Here is a 24,287-nt window from a genome sequence, read left to right as displayed (position 1 = left end):
CTGCTGGCACTGCCACCAGCATCCCTGTGGCCCCACAAAGGTCCTGAGAAAGTCCTGGGGCCATGAGGTCTGAAGAGCACGTACCATGTTCCCACCACCACACCCGCTAGAGTACCCATTAGAGCAGGGCTTGGGGGATGGCCCCGCGTCTGCCCGGCCACGTTGGTGACTCCATCCAGACCCTGTCCCAGAGCGGCTCCCCTGGTAACCACCTCCCTGCCTTCCAAGCAAACTGTTGAGAAGACACTTTCGGGGATTCGTGCTGAGTGGTCAGTGAGGCCACCTGACAAAGCGAGAACCATGGCTCTTGGCTTTTTTAAAACCCCATCTCTGTCTTGTAGTAGTATTTCTGAAGGCTCTTTTCCTCCCACAGTGGAGAAAACCCCTTTGCTACCGTGAAACTCCGACCAACAGTGACAAACGACCGGTCAGCTCCAATCATCCGGTGAAAAGGCGGCCGGGAGCGCTGGGCTCCTTCCTGTAAAGTCTCCCCTCAGGACAATAGGTCGACATCGCTGAGGACGCTGTAACTGTTGTGATGCTTCATCAAAGGGGGCCTGGTTTTAAATGTATTCTAATCGAGCAGATCGGTGCGTTTTCTCAGTTTCACATAGTTGGGTTTACACATTTCTGTCTTTGATAAAATAGTTTCATGACCAACTCATTTAAAATTTTTTCTTCCTATTCGGTAAATTGAGTTCCAATCCTTACTGTATCATTTTTTTTAATGTTTTATGATTTTTTTTTTAATGCCCGCCAGAATAAGGGATAGTTTATGCTTGACTGGCTTTCTGCAGCCAAATGCAAATGAAACCATAGTGTTCTTTATGAAGCACGTACTCTGAAGTAGCATTATATTTATCTAAAGAAAAATATTGTGGAAGTTTGCATCTTAGCATGCAAATCATAATCTTAAGCAATATAAATTATGAAGATATATAAAATTTAATGATTTTGTAATTTAAAACTTTTGTTTAATCAAGTATGAAGCTACCCAAGATGAACTCCCAAGCTTTCCTGCAGTTTAGACACAGCTGAGACGTTTTGCCTAGCCCTGTAGCTGTATTTAGTGTTTATTATTTCCAAGACTGGGGAGTTACCAGCTGGGTTTACCAGTAAGAAGCACACCCCCGCCCCTCACCCCAAGCTGCACGTCAGAGCCTGTGCACACTGGGTGCGCTTGCTGAGCAGGGAGGTTCAGTGTCTAGGCTGAGACACTACGCACACAGCACCTGTGCTGCCATACTGGTGGCAGGAGTGACCCTGAGGGGTGGCTGCCTTCTACCCTGGCTGCTAGCCTGTGACAAGGGCCCACTAGTGGGAAGGACTTTACTCGCCCCACTCTGAATGAGCGGAGAATTGTGATTAAAATTCACTGAGGCCACTCACTGGAGGGTAGCAGGGAGGAGGTGCCGCCTGTCTGTTGCTCACCACAGTTCCTATGGTCTGCTGTAACCATAGTTTTTCCTGTAAGCTTGAAATTGGTTGAGGTCAAATGCAGCAGTGTGTGTGATACTCCAGGTGACTGGCCCCAGACTCCTTCCTGCTGGGTTCAGCAATGTCACAGACTGTCTCTTCTGGGAGGGCAAACCAGGCAGACCCTACCAAGGACTAATGACAGGGTTGTTAACGTGACCCCAGGTGGCCCAGCAGCTCCAGCACTGAGTGTACCAGCCAGGAAAGCAAACTTGGTCAGGTCTCTTCTCACCCCTTAAACAGGGTCGGGTTCACAGAAGCCACTGCTCCCAGCGGTGGTCAGGATGAGGTATAGGTCCTGGAAGTGTGTTAAGAAGGGGGAACGGTTGGGGGCCTTTAGCGCTCTGCTTTTGGGGATCTTCTAGCTTTGTTACAGGTATCTAAAAATAGATCCTAGGATTACCAGATGCAACTTGCAGACCCACTGGGCTCACCCGACCCCCGTTTTCGCCTTCACAAAATGGAGCTTCCCTGGGTGCCTGCTGTACAGAGGCAGGGAGGGTTTGTCTTTAGGTCCTTGGCACTGAGGTGCACGCTCTGTAAATGTCAAGGTGTTATGTTTAATTACAATAATAAAAACTTGAAATAAGCACTTTCTCAAGCTGTAAATGAGGAATCTTTGGTCACCTTGGCCAGGCCAAAGCCCATGGGGATGGGCAAGAGGTACGAAGAGAAGTCTCAGCAGCAGGCCGAGCTCCCCGGGGTGCGTACCTGAAAGACTTGCAGGGTGCTGACAGATGGGGTTCACGTTAAGTCCAAGATCCTGTCTCACTGTTCCGATACTTCCCAAAAGGCATGAGGAGAGAGGTGTTTGTAAAAAGTCACGAGGTCGAGCAGCTTGGGCAACGCTGGCTTAACAGGAGCAGGTTTGGGACTGGCCGCCTCCGCACCTCTGGTACGTTGACGTGCCTTGTGAGCTGTCCACGTTGTCCAGCCTCTCAACTCCTGTGGTTGACAGGCCGCATGTCCCAGAGGACCCACACTGGGAAATGTGGTTCCCAGAAACACAGTATGTTGCCCACCTGTTTAGGGCACTGCATTCAAAAACAAGGCTTTTAAGACTGAACCAGTTGAACAGAAATATTCTTCACAAACATGTCTCTGTCTACTGCAGCAGCAAAGCTTTTTTAAAATTTATAATCCAGCTGAGGGGAGGAGCTGAAGCTCCAGATCGGCCATGAGTCGGTGATGCAGAAGCTGGCAGTGGTCCGTTCTTCTAGTCCCCCTACTTGTGTGGATGTTTAGAATTTTCCATGACAGACCTTTTCTTTATACAAGTGGCAGCGTGCAAACACGGAGCAAGCAGAACCAGGTAAACAATGGTATGAATTTCATTTATTAAAACAGTGTTCCTCACCTTTCTCAAAATGAAGACTGCAAAAAATAGAAGCAGTGCTTTATTGAGTTGCCATCACCCTGGGTTTCCAGACCTGAGCCCCGGGACCCCAGCACTCATCCCACCTGACTTTACAAAACAGTCCTGAAGCTTTGTCTGATAAAGCTATTGTACACAACATTTACATTAGAAAAGATAACGGTGTAGGAAAGCCTGGTGTGTTCCCTTTAGGAAAAGGTTGCTCCACAGTTGGGGCATCTTCGCTTCCTCAAGGCGAAACAGCAGATAAACCCGAAGGGAAACAAGATGATGGCCAAGAAGATGCCCAGGAAGGTGAAGGAGTCCTCCAAAACCCCGACTCTGTGGAGAGAGAAAGGGGGTGCAAGGTGAGGGCTGTGCTGGAGACCTGGGCCTGCCTGGTCGGACATCCTGGCTCGCTGACCCAGACTCGCCCTGCCTGGCCAAGGAGGTTCCTGGTGACCCACCTCACGTGCAGGGAACAAACGGACAGACAGATGGGATTACCGAGGCCTGGGGCCCAACTGTGAGCACCAGATTCTCGGTGAACTGCAGCCTGCAGCTATTACTCTCCATACAAAATCGGAAGAAAAGAGGGAATGCAAGAAATCACTTATAAAGGCAAGAGCAGGTCAGCTGCCATGTCGTTTGCCACACGTTTCTCTCCACACACTCGGGCGCAGAATCAGGACAGAACAAGCAGCCCATGCTGGCTCCTACAGAAATTCCTGCATCTCAGAAAAGCCGGAGGCCACGGCTTTTTCAGTGTTGATGCGCAAGGATGACATCTGGTCTCACGTTCAAAAAAGGAGAGGTTTTGGGTTTCTTTCCCCTCCCCCCGCCATGGAAATTTTAAAAGAATGATAAGGGAGGGTTCAGGGTTTTGTTTGGTTTTTCAAATTTTAGTAAAAATCAACCATATTCATACAATACCTAGAAGGCCCCTTGAGAAATTTAAAGTCAAAGCTTCTTCCCAAAACAATCCAGTTTACCTCTGACATGTATCATATAATCTGTCACCCAGACTGTGCACCAGGGAGCAGAGGTTTAGGGGGATGAGGTCACCTCTTGGAGCCCAGGGTCGTTTCCCGAAGCCTCCTGGGGGAAGCAGAAGCCAGCTCAGCGCTGCCGCTCCTCAGGCCGCTTCTGCGAGGCTCTGAGCTCAGAGTAGACGCTCCACCCCACCAGCCAGGGAGCCCACAGCAGACACACGCGCTTCACCAGGACAGCCAGCTCCCTGCCCCACTGGTGCTCGGATTCATCAGCAGGATGTGAGAAACCTGGCCAATCACAAACTGGAGAGTGCTTGAAGGAAAAGGGAGGAGCCAGAAACGACAATGGGGGGTTGAGTCAGGGAGGGTCTCCCCAGGTGACACCTGAGATGGCCCAGACAGGAAGGCTCAGGCAGCAGCTCAGGCTCACACAGGATCAACCTAAGGGCAACAGGAAGGGGTGGCAGCAGAAGGGCTCCGGCGGATCCTTTCACTTCCAGCTGCTTTAAAGTATGAAAAGCTTTCCTCTGCATGGCCGCCAGAGGGCCCCACTCACCCCCAGCACACACACAAGCACTCCGTCCCAGCATCTTCCTGAAGCCACTTCACAGCCTTCTCTCAGCCCACGAGGGCCAGGAAGCCTCTGCTGCCTTGTGCACAGAGGAGGGACGTTCCCAGTCAGTGAACAAAAGAGCGAACAGTTAACCGTATGTTCATCAACAGCTGAACAGAAAAACAAGATGTGGTGTAAATACAGAAAATGGAATATTAACCAGCCTTAAAAAGGAACGAAGCTCTACTACATGCTAGAACGTGGAGAAACCTTGAAAACAATAAGCTAAATGAAATTAAGCCAGACACAAAAGGTCAAATATATTATTCCACTTATATGAATTTATCTAAAATAAGCAAATTCACAGACAGTAGATGAGACATTACCCGGGGCTGGAGAAAGCAGAGAATTGGGAGTTATTACTTATAGGGTATAGTTTGTTTGAGGTGATAAAAAATTTTAGAAATACATTAGTAATGGCTGCACACTGTGAATGTAATGTCACTAAATTTTATACTTAAAAATGGTCAAAATGGCAAATTGTTATAAATAATAATAAAAAAAAAACATGCATAAAGGTGACACACAAGAGCACAGAGGGCATCCCCAAACTCCCAAGACACTGCTCCTGGTGGTCCTTTCTCAGGAATTTGCATCCCTGTATTTTTATCAGGGCAGGTTGGATGGTACTGTCCCCTCCTACCAATGGTCAAGGCTCATTCCCCTGGAACCAGGCATGGCACACTGCGGAGCTGCTGGTCAGAGACCCTGCAGCCAGAGCCCAGGGCCCTGGACGGCCCAGCCACCTCCCGCCTCACAAAGGGACCTGGGCCTGCTCCTCTGGGATCAGGAAAAAGCAAACCAGGATATTCCATGGAGAATTCTCGTTTCCAGCTGCTTTCAAAAAAAAAAAAAAAAGTAAAACCCACCCCCACCACTCATGAGGGAGTTCCTAGAACAAATGAACAGTAATAAAATGGATGGTAAATTCTAGCTGCACTTCCCAAGGTGTTCATCTTGAAATCCTCCTCCCCTGATAAGCTCTATGGAAAAGACGTGGGGCATTCTCTGGTCACTTGGGCAATTGTTCTCTCTCCCTCCTGGAGAGTCACAGTGGAAATCCAATGAACGTTATTGTGTTCAAGGCTCTCAGAAGTCCTGCAGCAAAGACACCTGCTGAACTCTGTGCCACCCTGTTTCCCAAATTCACTTGGTAACACCCTTTTTGTGTTTATATGTATCTTGACAGGGAACCCACAAGGAAGCCCTGTTCCAAGTTTGTAAAGTTTGGTCATCATGTTGGTAGGTGCCATTGAGTCAATTCCAACTCATAGCAACCCTACAGGACAAGTAGAACTGCCATAGGATTTCCCAGCCTGTAATCTTTATGGGAGCAGGTTGCCAGGTCTTTCTCCCCCAGAGCCACTGGTGGGTTTGAACCACTAATCTTTCAGTTAGCACCCAAGCACTTAACCACTGCACCACCAGGGCTCCTTTAAACTAACTAGTGGGCCTGCTTGTGTGTCAGCAAAGGCAATTATCCTTTCTTGTCTGGACTATTTTGAGAGTCTGTTTTTGAAAGTCTTGTACTACAAACACCATCATGTCACCAAGGTGTCTCTCAGCCCTTACCTTCCTTGGCTGCCCCACCCATGAGACTCCAAGCCCAGCAGGATGCCCCCAGCCACCCATGCCAAGCACCCCACCCCAGCACCAGTCCCCTCCCAGCCCCACGTGTCAGGTAGGCATGAAACCCAGCTGAAAAAGCACCCAGGCCATGGTGCCAGGGAAGGGGCTTCAGGAAGGCCATGAGCCTCCAGCTGTGTGCCACGCACAAATGGACACGGCAGGCTACCCTGAGCTAGCCATGTGGCCAACAGAGGCCAACAACTTCCCTGCTTATTGCACCAACCTCCAAAGAGCCCGCTCTGCCCAGACACCAGCCCTACTGCAAGGGCTGGAGGGGTGCAGGGGCCACCAAGGGAGCATGGGGAGTGCCCCCCCCCCCGGCTGCTCTCTCTGTCTCTTGCCAGCTGCTACTCGAATCTTCTACCCAGAGAGGAAGCCCCAGGAAGCACACTGCTTCGCACGTTCCACTTAGAACGTCCAGTGACAGAGCAGAGGTGAACCAGGTCCGTACCTGGGCCAGCAGGGGAACCTCCTAAAGGAGAAGCCCCAGGTCACCAGGGCCAGCCAGGCCTCACGGGCATCCCCTCGGGTCCGCCATGGAGTTGGGCACCTTGGGGCCAGTGAGGCCCGGGCAGGACAGGGCACCATCTCTATGATCAGAGCCAGTATGAGGCCGGGAGTGGAGCCCAGTGTGTCCGCTCAAAGAAGCCAGAGCAGGTTCTGCTGAGAGGCCCTGGGGTGGTGGTAGGGTTCCTGTCCCGTACCAGCTGTACCTCTGTGTCACGGGCAAAAACAGCCCCCAACAGCCCTATGCCTGGTTCTACATCGAGATCCCAGTCAAGGCTGGAGGATGCCAGGAAGGCTGGGCCTCCTGCCCTGAGGCCAGGGGTGCTGGCCCGCCTGGGGATGTTGGGCAGAATGGTTTCTAAGGGTAAGTTTGCAGCAAACCCGAGCTGGTGTGGCTATTTATAGCTTCAGCTATCCCAGTTCACATGTGGCCGCAGAAGCATCAATGTTCAGACTCCCCAGCTGCCCCAGACCACGATGGAGCCACTGCTGTACACAGACTTTTAAAATCCACTCTTTGAATTGAGAAACCACCTAAATGCTAGGTCTACTCTTGATTCAACAAAACGCCACAACCCAGCCATCTAAAATACAACTACTAGTCTCTATGTGTCAGGGGTGAAAAAGGACGATACCCCGAGACCAGAACTAGATGGTGCCCAGACCACTACCAACCGTTCTGACCAGGAACACCATAGATGGATCCTGATAGAATAGGAGCAAAACATGGGACAGAACTCAGATTCTTAAGTTCACATTCACTGGACCAATTGAGACTGGAGGATTCTGCGAGACCATCACCCTGAGATACCCTTCAAACCTTGGACCAAAGCTACTCCATGAGGTCATCTTGTAGCCAAATAACAGACTGGCTCATAAAATAAACATCACTCCTGAGTACTGTGCTGCTATAAAAAATCATGTATAAGAGACGAAATGTCAACAGTTACTATAAAACAAAGACGTAAAGACAAGGGGGCAGGGAAACTAGATTAATAGAAACGGAGCAACCAAAACAGAAATGAGAAAATTGACATACTGTGTAAAATCTAACTGATGTCACTGAACAAAATGTATAGAAATTGTTAAATAGGAACATAACTTGCTCTGTAAACTTTCACCAAAACACAGCGAATTAAAATAAAGTTCCACAAGCCACAGTCCCAGACCCCCAGGGCTGCTATACACAGGACGTGCCAGACCCCTGCCAGCTTGCACCCCCCGCCCCTGGCCCATCCCACCACCCCACATCTGACTGGCAAAGTTTCAACTCCTGTCAGTTGGCTCAGAACCCACACAGCAGTAGTAGCTGTGGCTGGCCAACACCTCCTCCATTCTTGAGCAATCGGGACGGGTCATGTGGAGGAAGCTGCTGGAGCTGTGGAAACTGGGAACTAATTCTGAACACACTTCCTTAACCTCTGATAACCGTATACAGAGTAAGCAGCCAGCTGCTGGACGGCCCTGGGAGGGGTCCTGGGTGAGCAGAAGCACAGGGCCTGGGTAGAAGGGCCTGGGAGGGGAGGGGGTCTGGGCAGCACCACCAGGAAAGCATCCCCCCCGGGTGCTGGGAAGGAAGACCCTTGTCCTTATGGCCTGCTGTACACCGCACAATCAGCCCACCCCAGAGGTACCACTTCTCTTCCCACCTTCCAGGGGAGCTCAGGCCCAGGGTCTAAGAGAGCTCGTTCAAAACCACGGCCCCGGGATGGAATGGCCCGGGTCTCCCACCAGCAGGCTACCTGTGGTATAGAGCCTATCAGGAGGGCTCAGCCGCACTCAGTGCACCCAGCTGGCAGCACGGCCCACACAGCCCTTGGAGGGCAGCTGGCTTCCGCCTCCCTCCCAGCACCTTCTGTGTCACTTCTCCCAGACCAAGCCTCCCCCAGGGGCCACCGACTGGAGCCACAGCTCAAGCCAGCAACATGACTCCAGACCTCCCCCAGCCAAGCAGTCCACACCTCTCCAGAGACCAGGTGTACCTCCTCATGGTCCCTGCTCTGCACCCCTCCCCCTCCCCCACCAGTCTCTCTCCTGAAGCCTATTCTGTCTGGCCTCTGGGGGTCCCTGGGATTACCACCTCCAAAAGGCCTCCCACAGTGGTAACGGCTTCTCAGCTCTTATTCAAAAGAGTTCTCTACAACTCTAGAGCAATCAACCACTGCAGACCCTTCTGAACGAAGCCTAGACCACCAGGTAGCCTCAGGCCCCGCCTGATCCAGAGGCCAGACTTGTGCCCTCCTCCCCACTCTGTAGACACCCCAGCAAAGGCTACTGGCAGCTGGGGGCTGGGCCTGGGACCAGAGACAGAGAGACCAGGGGAGCAGCACAGCCTGTCCGAGCTCAGGACGGCCACCAGGCCTGTCACAGCCCACATATTCCCTGGAGGGCCAGCCCTGGGCCCTGACCTGTGTAGGCACCCCAGGCTGCTAAGTCTCCAGGGGTCACCACAGCATGGCCCACCTAGCAGGAGGCCCTAGCAGGAGCCAGGACCTTGTCCTGGGTGATCTGCTTGCACCCTGCCCCCCAGGCCCATCTCACCGTGCCAGGAGCCCATAGGGCTGGGACAGCTGACTCTCTCACCACCTCCCCAAACCTGGAGGGATCCTGGGGCTGCAGCGAGGCCAGAGCTCCAGCTCCACAGGCATGGCACCACCCAGGGCACAGTGCTGCATGCATCGGCCCGCTGCCCAGGGCACAGTCTGCACACATTGGCCCACCGCCCAGAAACCCACATTTTCATAGTCCCTTACCACACCCTTCACAGACACCTCCTTATCACTGTGCACCCTTAGCATCCTACTGCCTCCACGGGCTCGCCCGGGGTCACCAACTATCTATACTGACCACTTCCCAGACCCCACAGCCTGACCCTGGGCAGCACCTGACTTTGACAGCTGCCCTGAGAACTCTCCCTGGGTTCCCACAGCCCACACATTCTCCTGGCCTTCTCCCCTTTCTGGGTGTCCCTTGAGTTTCCTCACAAGTACCTCTTCTCCCCCAAGACCCAGCGGCCGGTGATGACACCAACCCAGGTCCTAAGGCCATGCACACCCACCTTTGCCACGGCGCTGCCCATGGCACCTCCTCGCACCCTCCCCACCCTGGCTGCGCCGCCTCGCCCTGCACCTGGAGACACCTCACATCACCCTGAGCTGGTAGGTCAGATAAGGCACGCTAGGAGGAACTGAGCACGTTACTCGTCTGTGGGGCTCAAGAACACCTTGTAAATGGCTAAAAAGGGAAGGTGGAGTCAGGCTGCACAGCCGGACAGCAGTGAGGCCAGCAGTGACCAGGTGGCTCGCCTGCCAAGCCTGGCTTGGTGGAACCACGGCAGCGTGAGTTCTGCCAGTACCTGCCCAGCTCCCGGGAGAGATGGGACGGGGCCTGGCCAGCTGGGCCCGGGTCCTGTCTCCCATCCCCAAGAGACCAGCCGGCACCTGACGGGACTGTTCTCCAGGCACACGTCCCACACCCTCTCCCAGGGAGCAGGCCACCCAGGGGCTGCACCCTGGCACCAAGACCAGAAGCAGAGCCAGCAAGGGGAGCCCCGGCTTTCCTTCCGTCCTGCTGCCCACCTCCACAGCCCATCCCAGCCCAGCACTGCTCCTGCAAAGGCCGAGAGAGCACTGTGAGCAGAAAGCAGGATACGGGGCCACACTGGGAGGGCCCTACTGCCCCCCAATGTCCCTCCCTCCCAGGCCAAGGAGCACTGGAGGCCATACCACCACAGGGGGAATGAGAGAGTGTTAAAGGGCTGGGATCCCACACCTCTTCAGGGAAGAGCTGCCCCTCCTTGTCACCCATGCTGGTCAGAGTAGAGAGATCCACACATAAAAACTGAGAGACTATTCCAAATCAAAGGTGCCCACCCCCCTGCCCAGGGCCCAGGACCCTCCCCAAGAACCAGAAGAGCATAGCCTCTGCCACAGGCTCCAAAGTGACACACATCCCTCCCTGCAAGGACAGAATCAGGGAAGGCGCCCCCCCCCCCCCCGAGAAAGCAGGTACTCTGCAGCCCCAGGGCCATCTCAGCCACGGCCCTCAGCCTCCACTGTCCACACGAACCTGGATGCTGGCCTCCGGCACCCACTAGGTCAGGGGCTCAGGCCAAGAAGGGCCCCGGACATCCCATCAGACACCCCATTTCCCAGTCAGGTGGGCAAAATCTGAATGCAGCTCCTCCGAAAGGCTGGGCTTACTGGCCGGGACACGAATGCCAGACCCCTTGCCCCAGGCACCTTTTGGATTCTCGCTCTAGCTGGAAGCCTAAGGTCCCTCCCTAAACTTGGGTGACCATTCAAGGACCCCGGCCTAAGAAAAAGGGGCCCATGGACACCTCAGTGGGGCTTTCCACCACCCACCTCATCATGCAACATCCCCAGAACAACTCCTGGAGGCGTTCTCCACATGGGACCAAGTCTGGCCCCCTGCCCACCCCACTCTAGAGAGACCAGCTCTCCCTCAGCATCCAACCCACCCCTCCGTCCGCACCGCCCTTCCCCACAAAGCCTGCCCTGTGTGCCAAAAACCTAACCAACCCCAAAGCCCCACAGAGCAGCAGATGCTCCCCCCACTCCAGAGGGCAGAAGAGAGGACACCCAGTTTTCTTCCCTCCCCTTCCCCTCCCTCCCAGCCAGCCCTCATGTTCTCCAAATGCCAACCTGTCAGCCAGACAGTGACCCACCCCAGCGAGGTGTCTCCCCGTCCCACAGCCCCCTTTCCTAGGCACGAAGGCAGCTCTGAGGGGTCCAGCCTCTAGGGCTCAGACCCTCCCTTTCTGAGGCCACTGCTTTTGCTACACGTACCACCTATGTCATCATGTGACTCAACTCCAGGCCTTCCCAGCATACTTAAGATTAACTCTAGAGCTAAACAAGGGTTTCTTCATTCCACCTCAAACCTCACCGTCCCCATCCGGGCCACAACCTGGAACCCGTCCTTGCCACTCTGCTTTGAAATGTCTAAACGTCCTGCATGCCCCATCTTTCAAGTTCATCTCAGTTTGTACTCTCAAGACTCACACAAGGTAAGTGTCCAGGTGCCTCTCAGGCCTACAAAAACCCACAAATTGCTGTCGATTTGATTCTGACTCATGGTGACCCCTATATCCAAAAAAAAAACCAAACCCGTTGCCCCTGAGTTGATCCTGACTCATAGCGACCCTATAGGATAAAGTAAAACTGTCCCATAGAGTTTCCAAGGAGCAGCTGGTGAATTCAAACTGCCGACCTTTTGGTTAGCAGCTGAAGTCTTAACCACTGCATCACCAGAGCTCCCCTATAAAAAAAAGTTATCAGAAAGTATCTGTAGACTCCTGTGTGAGAATACGAACAGCCCCTTCTGCCCTAACAGAAAACCACAGGTGTACATCCTCAGCCAATGACAAGGGGTTTCGAAGCCCCACTTTGGATGAAGCGGCCCTTAGAGCTGTTGCTCTCCCGGCCTCTCAGACGCCCAGCTCCTTGGACGCACTGGCCGTCAGACTCGGGCTCTCCTGCCCCCACACCCGGCAAAGCGAAACCTCCCGCCACCTTAAAGAATCAACGGCAGAGTACGTTTGCCAAAACTGGAAGGAAAAAAAAGAACTTGATCCCTAGCAGGTCCCATAAACAGGAAGGATTCTGGGGGTCAACATCCCACATCCCACCCCCTGAGGAGTGAAAGCCCTTCTCCACTCCCCAGGAAAAAATACCCACGGAAAAAAATCAGCTCCACCTCTCTGTGCCCATAAACCACGCTCCATCCACTCCATGACCCACAGGCAGATCAGGAGCTTCTCAGCACCCCCACAGAGGTCTCCGATCCAAGTCCAAACCCACAGACTCCCCCAGCCCACCTGTCTACGGCCTTGGGGACTTGGCCTACCTGCAGACTGGGCAGCCTCCGACCACCACGATGGAGTTGGCGGGGTACCGGGTGACATCTCGACTATGGATGCTGTAGACCCTGGGGTGGTGGGTGGGCAGCCCTGTGGGGAGAGGAGCAGATCAAAGGGGCACAGAGAGAAAACCCCTGAAGCCTGAAGACTCCTTCTCCTGCCCTCCCCCTCCGAAAAAAACCACCTTATCGTTCCCATAATCAAGGTAAGTGCCTCCATCTGCTAACGCCTACTGTGGGCATTATTAGACATAGAGCCGCAAACGGCACCTGCTAAACACAAAGTTCATTTACTGTAGACTTTGGACTTCACAGAACAGGCAGCCAGATGCACCAAATCCCCTAGGTAGTGTGGAAGGGTGGCCAGGTGCACCGGATCTCCTAGTAGGCCAGAAGGACAGCCAGGTGCACCGGATCCCCTAGAAGGCCAAAAAGGCGGCCAGGTGCACTGGATCCCCTAGCAGGCCAGAAGGGCGGCCAGGAGCACCGGATCCCCTAGCAGGCTGGAAGGGCGGCCAGGTGCATCAGATCTCCCAGGTAGCCCCGAAGGGCGGCCAGGTGCACCGGATCCCCTAGTAGGCCAGAAGGGCGGCCAGGTGCACCAGATCCCCCCAGTAGGCCAGAAAGGCGGCCAGGTGCACCGGATCCCCTAGCAGGCTAGAGAGTGGCCAGGTGCATCAGATCTCCTAGGTAGCCCCGAAGGGCAGCCAGGTACACCGAATCCTCTAGCAGGCTAGAAGGGCGGCCAGGTACACCGGATCCCCTAGCACGCTAAAAGGGCGGCCAGGTACACCGGATCCCCTAGCACGCTAGAAGGGCGGCCAGGTGCATCAGATCTCCTAGGTAGCCCGGAAGGGCGGCCAGGTAAACCGAATACTCTAGTAGGGTAAAAGAGCGGCCAGGTGCACGGATCCCCTAGGCAGCCTAACAACCCACGGGCGGCGCCCACGATGGAAACCTGGGGGGGTCCCTCGGGTTGTTAGCAAGGCAGCACCTCGAAAACTTCTCAGGGGCGGGACCCCAGCGGGCCCTCCCCGCCCCCTCCTCCAGGCCCCACGTTCCGGCCCCACGTCTCTCCCTCGGGGCCGACAGTGCGTGTCCCCGGGCAGGCTCCGGGCCCAGACCCCACCTCTGCGGGGGCGTCGGGGGAAAGTTTGTTTGGGGCTAAAGGTCACCGCGCGACTCGGCCCAAACTTTGCTTCGGCGGGGCCGCCCCGCTCCCTCCCGAGGGTCCCGGCCCCCGTCCCTGCGCCGAGTTCCCGCGCGCGGGGCGCACCTGCGACGAGGTAGGGGTAGGGCGGCGGCGGCGGCGCGGCGGGGATGGCCCCGTAGCCGTGCGGGCCGCACGCATAGTCGCCCGGGCCGGCCTCTAGGTTGTAGGCGGGGGGCCGCTCCTGCAGCAGGGGCTTGTGGTCCATGGCGGGCGGCCCCGCTCGGGCTCCGCTCCCGGTTCCGGCTCGGCTCCGCTCCGCTCCGGCGGGGACGCCCGGACGGCCGGCGGGCTCCCTCCCTCCCTCCCGGACGCCGCGGGCTTCCCCTCGCGCTTCCCCTCGCGCCCCCCCGCCGGTCACAAGACCCGGGTCACGTGGTGCGGCTCCCGCGGGGGCGGGGCGCGGGGCGGGGCCGGGCGGGGCGTCTTAAAGGAGCCGCAGCCTCCGCGCGCCACCGGGTCGGGGCCGCGCGCCCTGGGGGCTCCCCGCAGCGGGCCGGAGGCTCGCGCTCGGTCTGCCCGCCCACGCGCGCGGCCCAGAGACCGTCCCAGGCCGCCCGGCCAGGATCTTTGTGGCCTGCGCTCCCCCCGCCCCCGGCCGCCACCTCGCGCCGCGGAGGCCACGACCCTCGCAGGCCACTGGCCTCTGTCCGAGGGCGGGAGACCCCCAACCGGGAGCCCGATGGCCGGAGCCCACGACCCACCCACCCACCCCCACCGGGGAGAACGGGGCCGCGTCCCCACGCCCCTCCCGAGCGTGCCGGGCCGCGTCCACGTGGTGTCCCCGCTCCCAGCGGGAGGGGCCGGGGGCTTAGCATTCTGGCGACTGGAGATCCCGACCAGGGTGGGGGCCCCGAACCCCAATCAGTGCAAAAGAAAATCCTGCAGGAAGAACCAAGGTGTGCGCCTCAACCGCGGCCTGCTTGGCTGTCCAGTCATATTAACTCCTTCAGTTCTTTTTTGGATGAATTAGGTAATTTATAGGGGTGTGGCCACTGGTTATAAATAACTCCCCCGTTTGGGCATCTGCTGTGCGACAGACAGAGTCCTACGCTTGTTCCTCAGTTTCGTTAATCTACAGCTACCCAGGAGGTGCATATTATTATCCACAGTGTGCAATAAGGAAACAGGCTCAGAAGAGGGGAGTGCCTTGACCAAGGCTATCACCGGGCAGAGCCCCAATTTAAGGTTGGATCTTGCCTGACCTCAAAGACCCCTGTGTCAGGCACCCCTAGAAGCCTTGATGGTGCGATGGTTAAGCACTCGGCTGCTAACCAAAAGGTTGACGGTTTTAACCCACCTCAGTGGGTCTCCGGGAGAAAGGACTTCGGGATCTGCTCCTGTAGCCTAGAAAACCCTATGGGGCAGTTCTGCTCTTGCACATGGGGTCGCTGGGAGTTGAAAATCAACTCGAGGGCACCCAACAATAACGCTTCATGATGTTCCTGGGTGGTGCAAACTGTACCCAACTACTAACCTAAAGGTCGGCAGTTCAAACCCAGCCAGCAGCACTGCTGAAGACAGACCTGATCATCTGCTTCCAGAAGGATTACAGCCAGGACAACCCTCTGGAGCACACATGCGGTATCCAGGAAGTGAAATCCACTCCATGTAACAGGTTGTTTTTTTGTTTTTGTTTTTAATGCCTCATGAGTTGTCAATAAAACTTAAAAAACAAAGATCTTGAAGCTTTAAAGCTACTTGTCAAAAACGCCTTACGTCCACCTTCCGCATCTTTCCAGGGGCTCCTGGAGGAGTTACTCTCTCTTACCCTTTTTACACAACTTGCAAGTTGATTCAACTCTGGGACAGCTAGGGCTCCTCTCAGACCCGCCATCCTGTTTCCTTACCACAAGTTTAGCTGCTCAAAGCCCATTCCCATCAGTCTTAACTCCTGTCCAGGTGACATCCCCAACAATCCTGGGGGAGGGAGGTCTGGAGTGGAGGCTGAGACTGGCTGAGGGCTTCAAGGTGAGCAGAGGCCCCCGCTACGGTGGGGAAGCCAGCGACTCCGCAGGGCGGCTCCCAGATGAAGCCACAGGGTAGGAGCAGCTAGAAGTGTGACACTCACACCTGGTCAGCTATGGCCACCCATATGGGTCCCCCATTTTCCCCCCACCTTCTAAACCCTAAAGAACGGCTTTAGATTGCTGCCATGCTTCCCTACTAGACAGCGCAGAGGTCAACAATCTCACATGCCTGTGTGTGCTTTTTGAAGCCCACAAAATCCACAGCCTCTGGCTCCCTTCTCCAATAATTGAATTTTTGGGTTTTGTTTTCTCCTTAGGGGTGCCTCCTACTTTGAAGTCCTTGTTCATGGATAGCTGCCTTTGAGTAGACTGACTGACTGACTCATGGTGACCTTATCTACAACAGAAGGAAACGTCTGGTCCTACATCATCCTCAGGACCACTGGCACGTTGTCTGGTCCTACGTCACCCTCAGGACCACCGGCACGTTGTCTGGTCCTACGTCATTCTCAGGACCACAGGCACGTTGTCTGGTCCTACGTCACCCTCAAGACCACCGGCACGTTGTCTGGTCCTACGTCACCCTCAGGACCACCGGCACGTTGTCTGGTCCTACGTCACCCTCAGGACCACCGGCACGTTGTCTGGTCCTACGTCATCCTCAGGATCACTGGCATGTTCGAGTCCATTGTTGTGGCCATTGTGCCAACCCTCCACGCCCCCGCTGGCCCTCTGCTTCACCAACCATGACGTCCTTCTCCAGCGACTGATCCCTCCTGCTGATGTGTCCAAAGCAAGCAAGTTGGACAGTGTCCAGTTGTGATCCATAAGGTTTCCATTGGCTAATTTTTGGAAGATCACCAGGCCTTTCTTCCTAGTCTGTCTTAGTCTGGAAACTCCACTGAAACCTGTTCACCATGGGTGACCCTGCTGGTGTTTGAAGTACAAGTGGCATTGCTTCTAGCATCACAGCAGCACACAGGCCACCTCAGTATGACACACTGACGGGGTGGTGGTATTTGTGGATAGGGTGGGATTTGGGGAATTCCCGCCATCTCTTTGAGAAATATTGCTCACAGACGCTAAGCGGTGCCTGCCTTTCATTCAGAGAGCTGCGTGTGGAGCTGTCGCTGAGCTAACCTGGGATACGGGGGTGACTGGCACACAATCCTGCCCCCAGGGGAGGAGCTCTCTGGCCAGGAGCCCAGTGGTCACCTACCAACCGCAGTGGAGTGACATTTACGCAGTGAGAGGGTTAGGGTGCAACCCCCGGGATGGTGATAGGCTCTGGGCACCTCAAGACTCCCAGGGTCGTGTGGAAGCTGGGCTGCACGGCCGAGTGGGAGCTGACTCGATGGGCAAGGCAGAATGAGCTGAGGCTCCCAAGAGCGCTCAGCAACCCAGCTCCATGTGCCAGAACTCCAGTCCAGAGGGCTGTCTGGAGCCCTGGAAGGGTCTCCAGGATCAAGGGTAAGGTGGCCGGCCAGGTGAGATGGGGCCCAGCTGTGGGCATTGGGTGGGCAGCCTGCTGGAGCTGTACTGGGACCCGCAGCACAGGGGAGCATGGACATCCCATGTGCGTGTTGGAAAAATGACGTTGGCAGGGGTACAAAGGGTAGACTGTGGGTAGGGGGCCACCGAGGACCCTTTGGGGTCATTCCAGCAAGAGATGACAACGAGGACTGAGGGGAGGGTCAGCTGTAGAGACAGGGAGGGAGAGAAAGGTGCAAGCAAGCGAGGCTAAGATCCCATCATGACCTAGTGACCCACTGAGGGGTAAGGAGCAGGAGGACCCAGAGAACGCTCAGGTTTCTGGCTCTGGTGACTTAGCGGCACTAACACCTAGAATGGGAACTCTGGAGAGACCAGCTTGAGGGGAAGGAGGGGGAAGCCGAGTTTGCACTTGTCGGCCTGAGGTGCACCACCCCAAAGCCACACCTGATGAAAGGTGGACAAGGTGCGCGTGAAGGTATTCTGTGACACCTTAGCTTCTCAGGACTGCTGTAACAGAAACACAAGTGGGTGGCTTTAACCAACAAATGTATTTTCTCACAGCTCAGGAGGCTAGAAGTCCGCATTCAGGGCACTGGCTCTAGGAGAAGGGTCTCTGTTGGCTTTGGGGGAAGGTCCTTGTCCCTTTCAGCCTTCGTGCCTCGGCTCCTTGGTGATCTTCACCTGGCATCTGTTTTTCCCCCTTTGTGATGGCTTCTGTGTCCCATCCGCTCCTTTCACATCTCAAAAGTGACTGGTTTAAGACACACCTGCACTGATACGGCCTCATTAACCTAACAAAGAAAACCCTGTTCCCAAATGGGATTAGTTCCACAGGCATAGGAGTTAGGATTTATAACACATAATTTTGGGGTCACTATGAGTCAGAATCAACTCGAAGACAACGGTTTTTGTTTTTTTTAATTTTGAGAGGACACCACTCAATCCATAATACCTGACTATAAAAGGCCTGAGGCCATCACAGTGGCTGCCACCCACTCGTCCCCTCGGGGAGTATTTATGGAGGCCTGGCGCACGGAGAACAAAGCTGAAGACACAAAGCTCGGGGAGCTCATGTTTTAATGGGGAGGGAGCTTAGCAAGTGACCAGTGCTCTGGGGGGCATAGGCAGGGACAGAAAATGGTAGGCAGGAAGGGCAAGGGATGGTTTGGGATTTCATACTGGGCGGCTGAGGGGCCACGTTGAGAAGGCGATGTTGGTGCAAAGACTGGAGGGGCATCAGAGAGTCAACACTGTGAAGACCGAAGGACCAGCTGCCTTTTGTTTGCCTGATTTTGAAGGTGGAGAAAAACGACGGCATGTCGTACGCTGGTGGAAAGAACCCAGGAGAGGGGGAGCGAGGTGCAGGCGAGAGGGGACAGGGCCCAGTACGGGGCTCATGGGAGGCCCCATCCAGGACAGAAGGCAGGCCCCGGGGGCACAGGGAAAGGAAGGTGGGTGGGTAGGTGTCACGGAGGGGCTCTCCTGATGGTTTCTATGTTCTTTATGAGATAGGAAGCAAGATTATCAGCCAAGACAGGACAGGAGAGGTGTTGGGGGTTTGAGGAGACAGGAGAACCGGGAGCATGAACAGACCCGAGTTCTGTGACTGCTGGACGGACGGCATTCAGGGCCGATTGGAGATTAGCCATGCTAGCTTTAAATAATCATAGTCTCAGCTCCACCACCTGTCTGTCAGCTTGCTGTACTGTGGTGTCTTGCATGTTGCTGTGGTGCTGGAAGCTGTGCCGCCAATATTTCACATACCAGCAGGGTCACCCGTGGTGACCAGGCTTCAGTGGAGCTTCCAGACTAAGACAGACTGGGAAGAAAGGCCAGGTGATCTTCTTCTGAAAATCAGTCAGTGAAAACTCAATTGGATGAACCCCCCTCAAAACCATTGCCCTAAAATACTCTTTAAACCTCAAACCAAAAATGTCTCCTGAAGTTTTCTTAAAACCAAACAATAGGTTAGCTTCGCTAGTAAAAAAAGTCTGCCGTCAACATGTTTTTTTTTTTTTAATCTATGTGACATCTGTAGGGTCGCTACGAGTCGGTATCAACTCGATGGCAACGAGAGTTTTCTGTGAGATCAAACTGACAGCGGCAACTTGACAGGTTAGCTGGGAACCTTAGGGGGGCAGTGAGTTTATGTTAACGGGGAAGGAACATCTCAGAGGAGGAGGCTCAGATGGCTGCACAGCTCAAGGAACGTAATCAGTGTCACTGAATTGTACGTGTAGAAACTGTTGAATTGGTGTACGTTTTGCTGTGTATATTCTCAACGACAACAGAAATAAATTTTATTTTTTTTTAAAACCTATGGATGACAATAGAATATTGTTTGATGTAGTGCTGCAAGATGACCCCCTAGGTTGGAAGGCGCTCAAAATACACAGCGGCTGCAACAGTGGACTCAAGCATCGTGAAGACGGCGCAGGATTGGACGTTTTGTTCTGTTCTGCATGGGGCCGCCAGGAGTGGAGCTGAATTTTCAGCAACAGCAACAGTCTCAGCTACCATTTACTGGTCAACCAGTAATGCCAGGCACTCTGCTAAGTACTTCACGTGCTTCATCTCGGTTCCCGCACAGAGCCGGCCTACGAAGGAGGTAGAACGTCCCCAAATGCTTGATGGAGATGCCTGGTTTCCTTAGAGAGGCTCTGAGACTGTTCCAAGGTCTCTCAGCCAGTAAAGGCGGATGTTCAGACACCCTGTCTACCACATCCTAGAGACCGCACCACACTGCCTCTGCGAGAAGGCCATAGACGCAAGCCACTGCTTTCCGGTTGCAAAAGAAATACATTCTTATTGAAGAAAACTTGGAACATAACTTTTGCATATTTTTTCAGACACTTGAAGTTCTGCTCTTTATCCACTTTTATATTTTGCTCCAGTTGAAATTTATTATTATGATTATTGTTAGTTATTGCCAAAAAACAAAAAAGCCAAACCAGATGCTGTTGATTCTGACTCATGGCCACCCCGTGTGTGTGCCATAGGGTTTTCAATGGCTGATTTTTTGGAAGCAGATCACCAGGCCTTTCTTCCAAAGTGCCTGAGTGGACTCGAACCTCCAACCTTTGGGTTAGCAGCCAAGCACATTAACTGTCTGCACTGCCAAGGAACTCCTTAGTTATTGCCATTTCCACAAACATGAGTAAATACAATGCTAACCGCCATGTGCAGATGTCTTCTCTGGGAAGACCTGTCACCTGGGTGGCTGTCACTGTCGTCTAGACCTCAACAGCTGCCCCTGATTCTACCTCAGGGACAGCTAGAGGCCATCAAAGAAGGCTCGTGTTCTTCTCACACGCTAGTAGTGCTCGTAGGTCATCATATGAGCTTCTTGGTACATTCAAGAAGCTACTGTCTCACATGGTTAGGATTATGGTGGGGGCGGGGAGAAGCAAATTGTGATTTTTCAGGCCCATTGCTGGTCCTGTAAGGATCCCAGTCTTCTTCTCTCAGCCATTATTCTATTTTGGCAACAGTGCAGGGGCCTCAGTTCTCCTTCAGGCCACAGAGAGAGAGAAAAAGGAAAACAAGGCTGAGATTGTGTTTTCATGGGGCCTTGGTTTTGTGAAACAAGAAGACTGCAGTGGGGAGTGAGCTTCAAGAAGGACAGAGATAACCATGGCCAAGTGACAGAGAGAAGAAGACACTAAGGCCCCCGATACAACGTCCCTCCCTCTCTCCTCTTCCCCTCGCTACCTTCTCCTTCCCGTTGGGCCCACCTTCCTCCTTTCCCTACCTGGCACAGTGCAGGGGCTCTTACCTGCTTCTTGCACTGTGGTCATGGCTGGCTCCTGTGAGGCGCTCAGAGGTGGTGGGAGGGAGCCTGAGGATGGGGCTGGGCAAAGCCCTCTTATGCTCCAGCAGAAGATGGGCAGCGACCGGCATGAAGGACCAGGACAGAGCGAGAAGGCCACAGGCGAGGAGCCATCGCGGGCGTGGGAGGCCGGAAGGAACTGGGAAGGGCAGGCCTCCGCGGGGGACAGAATGCTGCCTCACAATCCCGCCCTGCCCCAAGATTCTCAGGTTCTGAGTCTGGAGTCCTCACAGTGGAAGCAGCTCACTGGGCCACAGTGTGGAACGTTCCGGAAAGAAGCCCATTTAATACCACTGCCCAGGGGATCCTGAATAAAAATCACGACTTGTGAGAGGCAAGGATGTCAGAGCAAGCCACGTTAAGACAAAATGCAACAAGGCACCAGAGACAACCCTGTTTCAGGCTTTTTCCAGTGACCCTAGAAAGTGTTACTGGAGACAGGTGAGGTAAGGAGCCCCAATGGTGTCCTCATCCCTGAGAAGGCAAGAGTAGCCCCCTAAATTACCACAAGCCAAGCCCTCATCAAATAAGGCAGTCATTCATTCATTTTTGTGAGCCTTCCCCCTTAGTTTCGTAGAACAAAGTTGTTCTTCTGTTTCCATTGTAGATCTAAGAAAAGGGGTATGTATTTCTCCACCTCTGCCAGGGGAACGGGGTACCTCCAGGGGCTGTGTGTAAAGCTGGTGTCAGGATCCAGGAGAGCAAGGGCCAGTGGAGGTGCCCAGTGGGAGAGGCTACCTCCCATCCGGGGGGCCAGGGTGAATCTTGTGTCCATGGACTGTCGTCCCTAAGCTGGGTGTACTAGTGTCCTAGGGACGCCGTAACAGAGTACCAAACACAGAAATGTATTCTCTCACACTTCTGGAAACTAGAAATCCAAAATCAAGGTGTTGGCAGGATTGGTTCCTTCTGGAGGCTCTGAGGGAGAATCTTCCATGCCTCTCTCCCAGCTTCTGGTGGTTGCCGGTAATTCTCAGCATTCCTTGGCTTGTAGCCTCATCACTCCAATCTCCGCCTCCATCTTCACATGTTCTTCTTATAAGGACCAGTCATTGGATTGAGGGCTTCAGTATGACCTCACCTGTAACTAATTACATCTGCAAAGACCCTATTTCCAAATAAGGTCACATTCTGAGGTTCCTGGTAGACATGAATTTTGGGGAAACACTCTTCAACCCAGTATACTGGGTAAAACAAGTACTTAATCCTGGCTGCTACAGGTTAAAAATAACAAGTCCCAGTATGGTGAGAGTATCTGGGGTCTTAAAAGCTTATGAGTGGCCAGCTAATATCTAACTATTGGTCTTTATTCATCTGGAATAAAAGAGAAAGAAGGAAACTCAAGAATCAGAGACGGAACTGGACTAGAGGACTAATTGTTTCCATGAACCAATGCCTCCTCCACCTTGAGATCAGAAGAACTAGATGGTGCCCAGCTACCACTACTGAAAATTCTGATCAGGAACACAATAGATGAATCCTGATAAAAAGGTAGAAATATGTGGAACAGAACTTTAAACTCTTAAAGAATTCGGACTTACTGGACCTACTGAGGCTGGAGGAGTCCCCGAGACTATGGCTCCGAGTTGCTCTTCAAACCTTGAGTTGAAACTATCCCCTAAAGTCACCTTTTAACTAAGTAACAATTTGGCCTGAACAGTAAAGATTGTCACGCTTGATTGCTGCATTTCTTAAAAAAAAAAAATTATTATATAAGACCAGAAGGTCAACAGCTATTTTAAAGCATAAATGAGAAGGTTGAGGTGCAGAGAGATTAAGTAAATGGAAGTGAAACAACTAGAACAGAAATAACACAACATGAAGAATGGAACCAATGTCCAATGGAACCGATGTCACTGCTCATTACGTCTAGAAGCTATGGAATGGCAGCGGGTTTTGCTGTGTATATTTTCACCAAAAATTAAAAAAAATTGATAATGGGTGTGAAATATGGAGTTGTTTCTGACTCCGTACCATATGCCACCCTGCCTGAGGAATCCGTTTCAGTCTGAGCTGTTCCCAGATGTTGATGTCATCACAATAAGCAGAACTGGATTTTTTCGGATCATTTTTGGCCTTTGGTACTATGCATAATGCAGCTTCTAGTCCTCTTTAGTTTCACCTGGAAAAGCCCTTTCAGTGGAAACATGTTCTCCCATACACCCCTCACCACCACCCCCCAATCTGAAGAACCATCCCTAAAAGCCACCTTGCTCACTGGTGTGTAACAGCTTTCCCTACTTAGCAACCTCCCAGGGCTCTCCACTGCCCACAGTGCAAAATCCAAGCTCTTTATCAACATATCATTCAAGGTCACGTGCAATTCAAACTCTGTGCACCGCCCAAGTCAGGTTCTGAGGGCCCCTGAGAGAAGCATCTTCCACACAAACTTGTCTTCCTCCTCTGACTTCCAGCATCGCTCACTTGGCATGTACCATTAAGTGCCATTTCATGGGGAATTGATTTCATTGGTAATTATATCATGTTCAGACAGGTCCCCCTCCCCAGCCAGGTAAGGAAGGGAGGGGCTCCCACAGCTTTCTGGTTAAGCACACAGGCTCCCAGGTCATGCTGTCTGGGTTCAAAGCCCCTACTTCCTTAATCTACTAACTTGGCGCCTGAACGTGACTCAGTTTCCTTATCTGTAAAGTGGGGTGATAATTGGGACCTTCCACAGGGCATTTGCACATGTAGCAAATGAGAAAATGAGTGCTCTAAAGAGTTGGATTAACTAGTAGTCCTCTGGGTCCACCCGATGAATACAGTTTTTAAAGAACACGTACGAACTTGACAGGGGGCAGTGGTGAGGGATGAAGTTTTAATTCACATCTTCATTGGTTACTAGTAATGCTGAGCTTTTTTCCTATGTTATTAAGCATTTCAATAGTCTGCTGTGAATCATCTGTTTCTTGCCTCTTCCTCCTGTTTCCACATCATCACATTGTGTGTGTGCATATATATACATTTTTAATTTAACAAATAACACATTAATACATCCTTATTCTAAAACAGGGTTTCTCAATCTCAGCACTGTAGACATTTGGGCCTGTGTCTTAGTTTCTAAGATTAATGGAAACACCACAAGTGGGCGCCTTTAGAGAACAGAAATTCATTTTCTCGAAGTTTTGGAGGCTGAAAGTCCACATCAGGGTCTGGATGTGTTGATTCTTTCCTTGCTGGTAGCTCCAGGTGTTCCTTGGTTCCTTGGTAATCCTCTTGTGGTGTCTGTCTTCCCCAGTATGTGGCCCTGTCTGCGTCTAATCTAGTTTGTTTTCTAACTCAGGAGTGATTAGATTTAAAATCCACCCAACTCAGTATGATCTAATTAACATA

The 24,287-nt window shown here is 53.2% G+C and overlaps 2 protein-coding genes and 1 long non-coding RNA gene across 3 annotated transcripts in view; 2 read left to right on the top strand and 1 right to left on the bottom strand.

Annotated features, from left to right (window-relative positions):
• BAIAP2L1 (BAR/IMD domain containing adaptor protein 2 like 1) overlaps nucleotides 1-2,925 on the top strand; it is an 81,473-nt gene extending 78,548 nt beyond the window's left edge. The window contains exon 14 of the mRNA XM_064296031.1: nucleotides 374-2,925. Within this exon, the coding sequence (XP_064152101.1) occupies nucleotides 374-449 (76 nt within the window). The 3' untranslated portion in view covers nucleotides 450-2,925. The remainder of the gene's footprint in view (nucleotides 1-373) is intronic.
• On the bottom strand, nucleotides 2,861-13,934 carry BRI3 (brain protein I3). Its single transcript, XM_064296032.1, has 3 exons — nucleotides 13,728-13,934; nucleotides 12,440-12,542; nucleotides 2,861-3,172 (listed from the first exon to the last, which is right to left on the bottom strand). The coding sequence occupies exons 1-3, from the start codon at nucleotides 13,867-13,869 to the stop codon at nucleotides 3,040-3,042; spliced, it is 378 nt and encodes a 125-aa protein (XP_064152102.1). The 5' UTR covers nucleotides 13,870-13,934; the 3' UTR covers nucleotides 2,861-3,039.
• A 234-nt stretch (nucleotides 13,935-14,168) lies between these two features.
• Nucleotides 14,169-22,690, top strand: LOC135233016 (uncharacterized). The gene is made up of 2 exons (XR_010323715.1): nucleotides 14,169-15,279; nucleotides 15,949-22,690. It is a non-coding gene; the product is annotated as an uncharacterized LOC135233016 (long non-coding RNA).
• The last annotated feature ends 1,597 nt before the right edge of the window (nucleotides 22,691-24,287 follow it).

This window comes from Loxodonta africana, chromosome 12, assembly GCF_030014295.1.
Source record: "Loxodonta africana isolate mLoxAfr1 chromosome 12, mLoxAfr1.hap2, whole genome shotgun sequence".
In the NCBI taxonomy this organism is placed as follows: Eukaryota; Metazoa; Chordata; class Mammalia; order Proboscidea; family Elephantidae; genus Loxodonta; species Loxodonta africana.
The sequence above is the reverse complement of the archived record's forward strand: the minus strand, read 5'-3'. Positions and strand labels throughout refer to the sequence as shown.

Bases quoted from the DNA above. Each gene is read 5' to 3' on its own strand.
- BRI3 (XM_064296032.1), bottom strand. From the start codon at position 13,869: ATGGACCACAAGCCCCTGCTGCAGGAGCGGCCCCCCGCCTACAACCTA. The intron at 12,543-13,727 runs GTGCGCCCCGCG...CTCTCCCCACAG, and splicing joins CTACCCCTACCTCGTCGCAG to GGCTGCCCACCCACCACCCC. The intron at 3,173-12,439 runs GTAGGCCAAGTC...CTCTCTCCACAG, and splicing joins GGAGGCTGCCCAGTCTGCAG to AGTCGGGGTTTTGGAGGACT.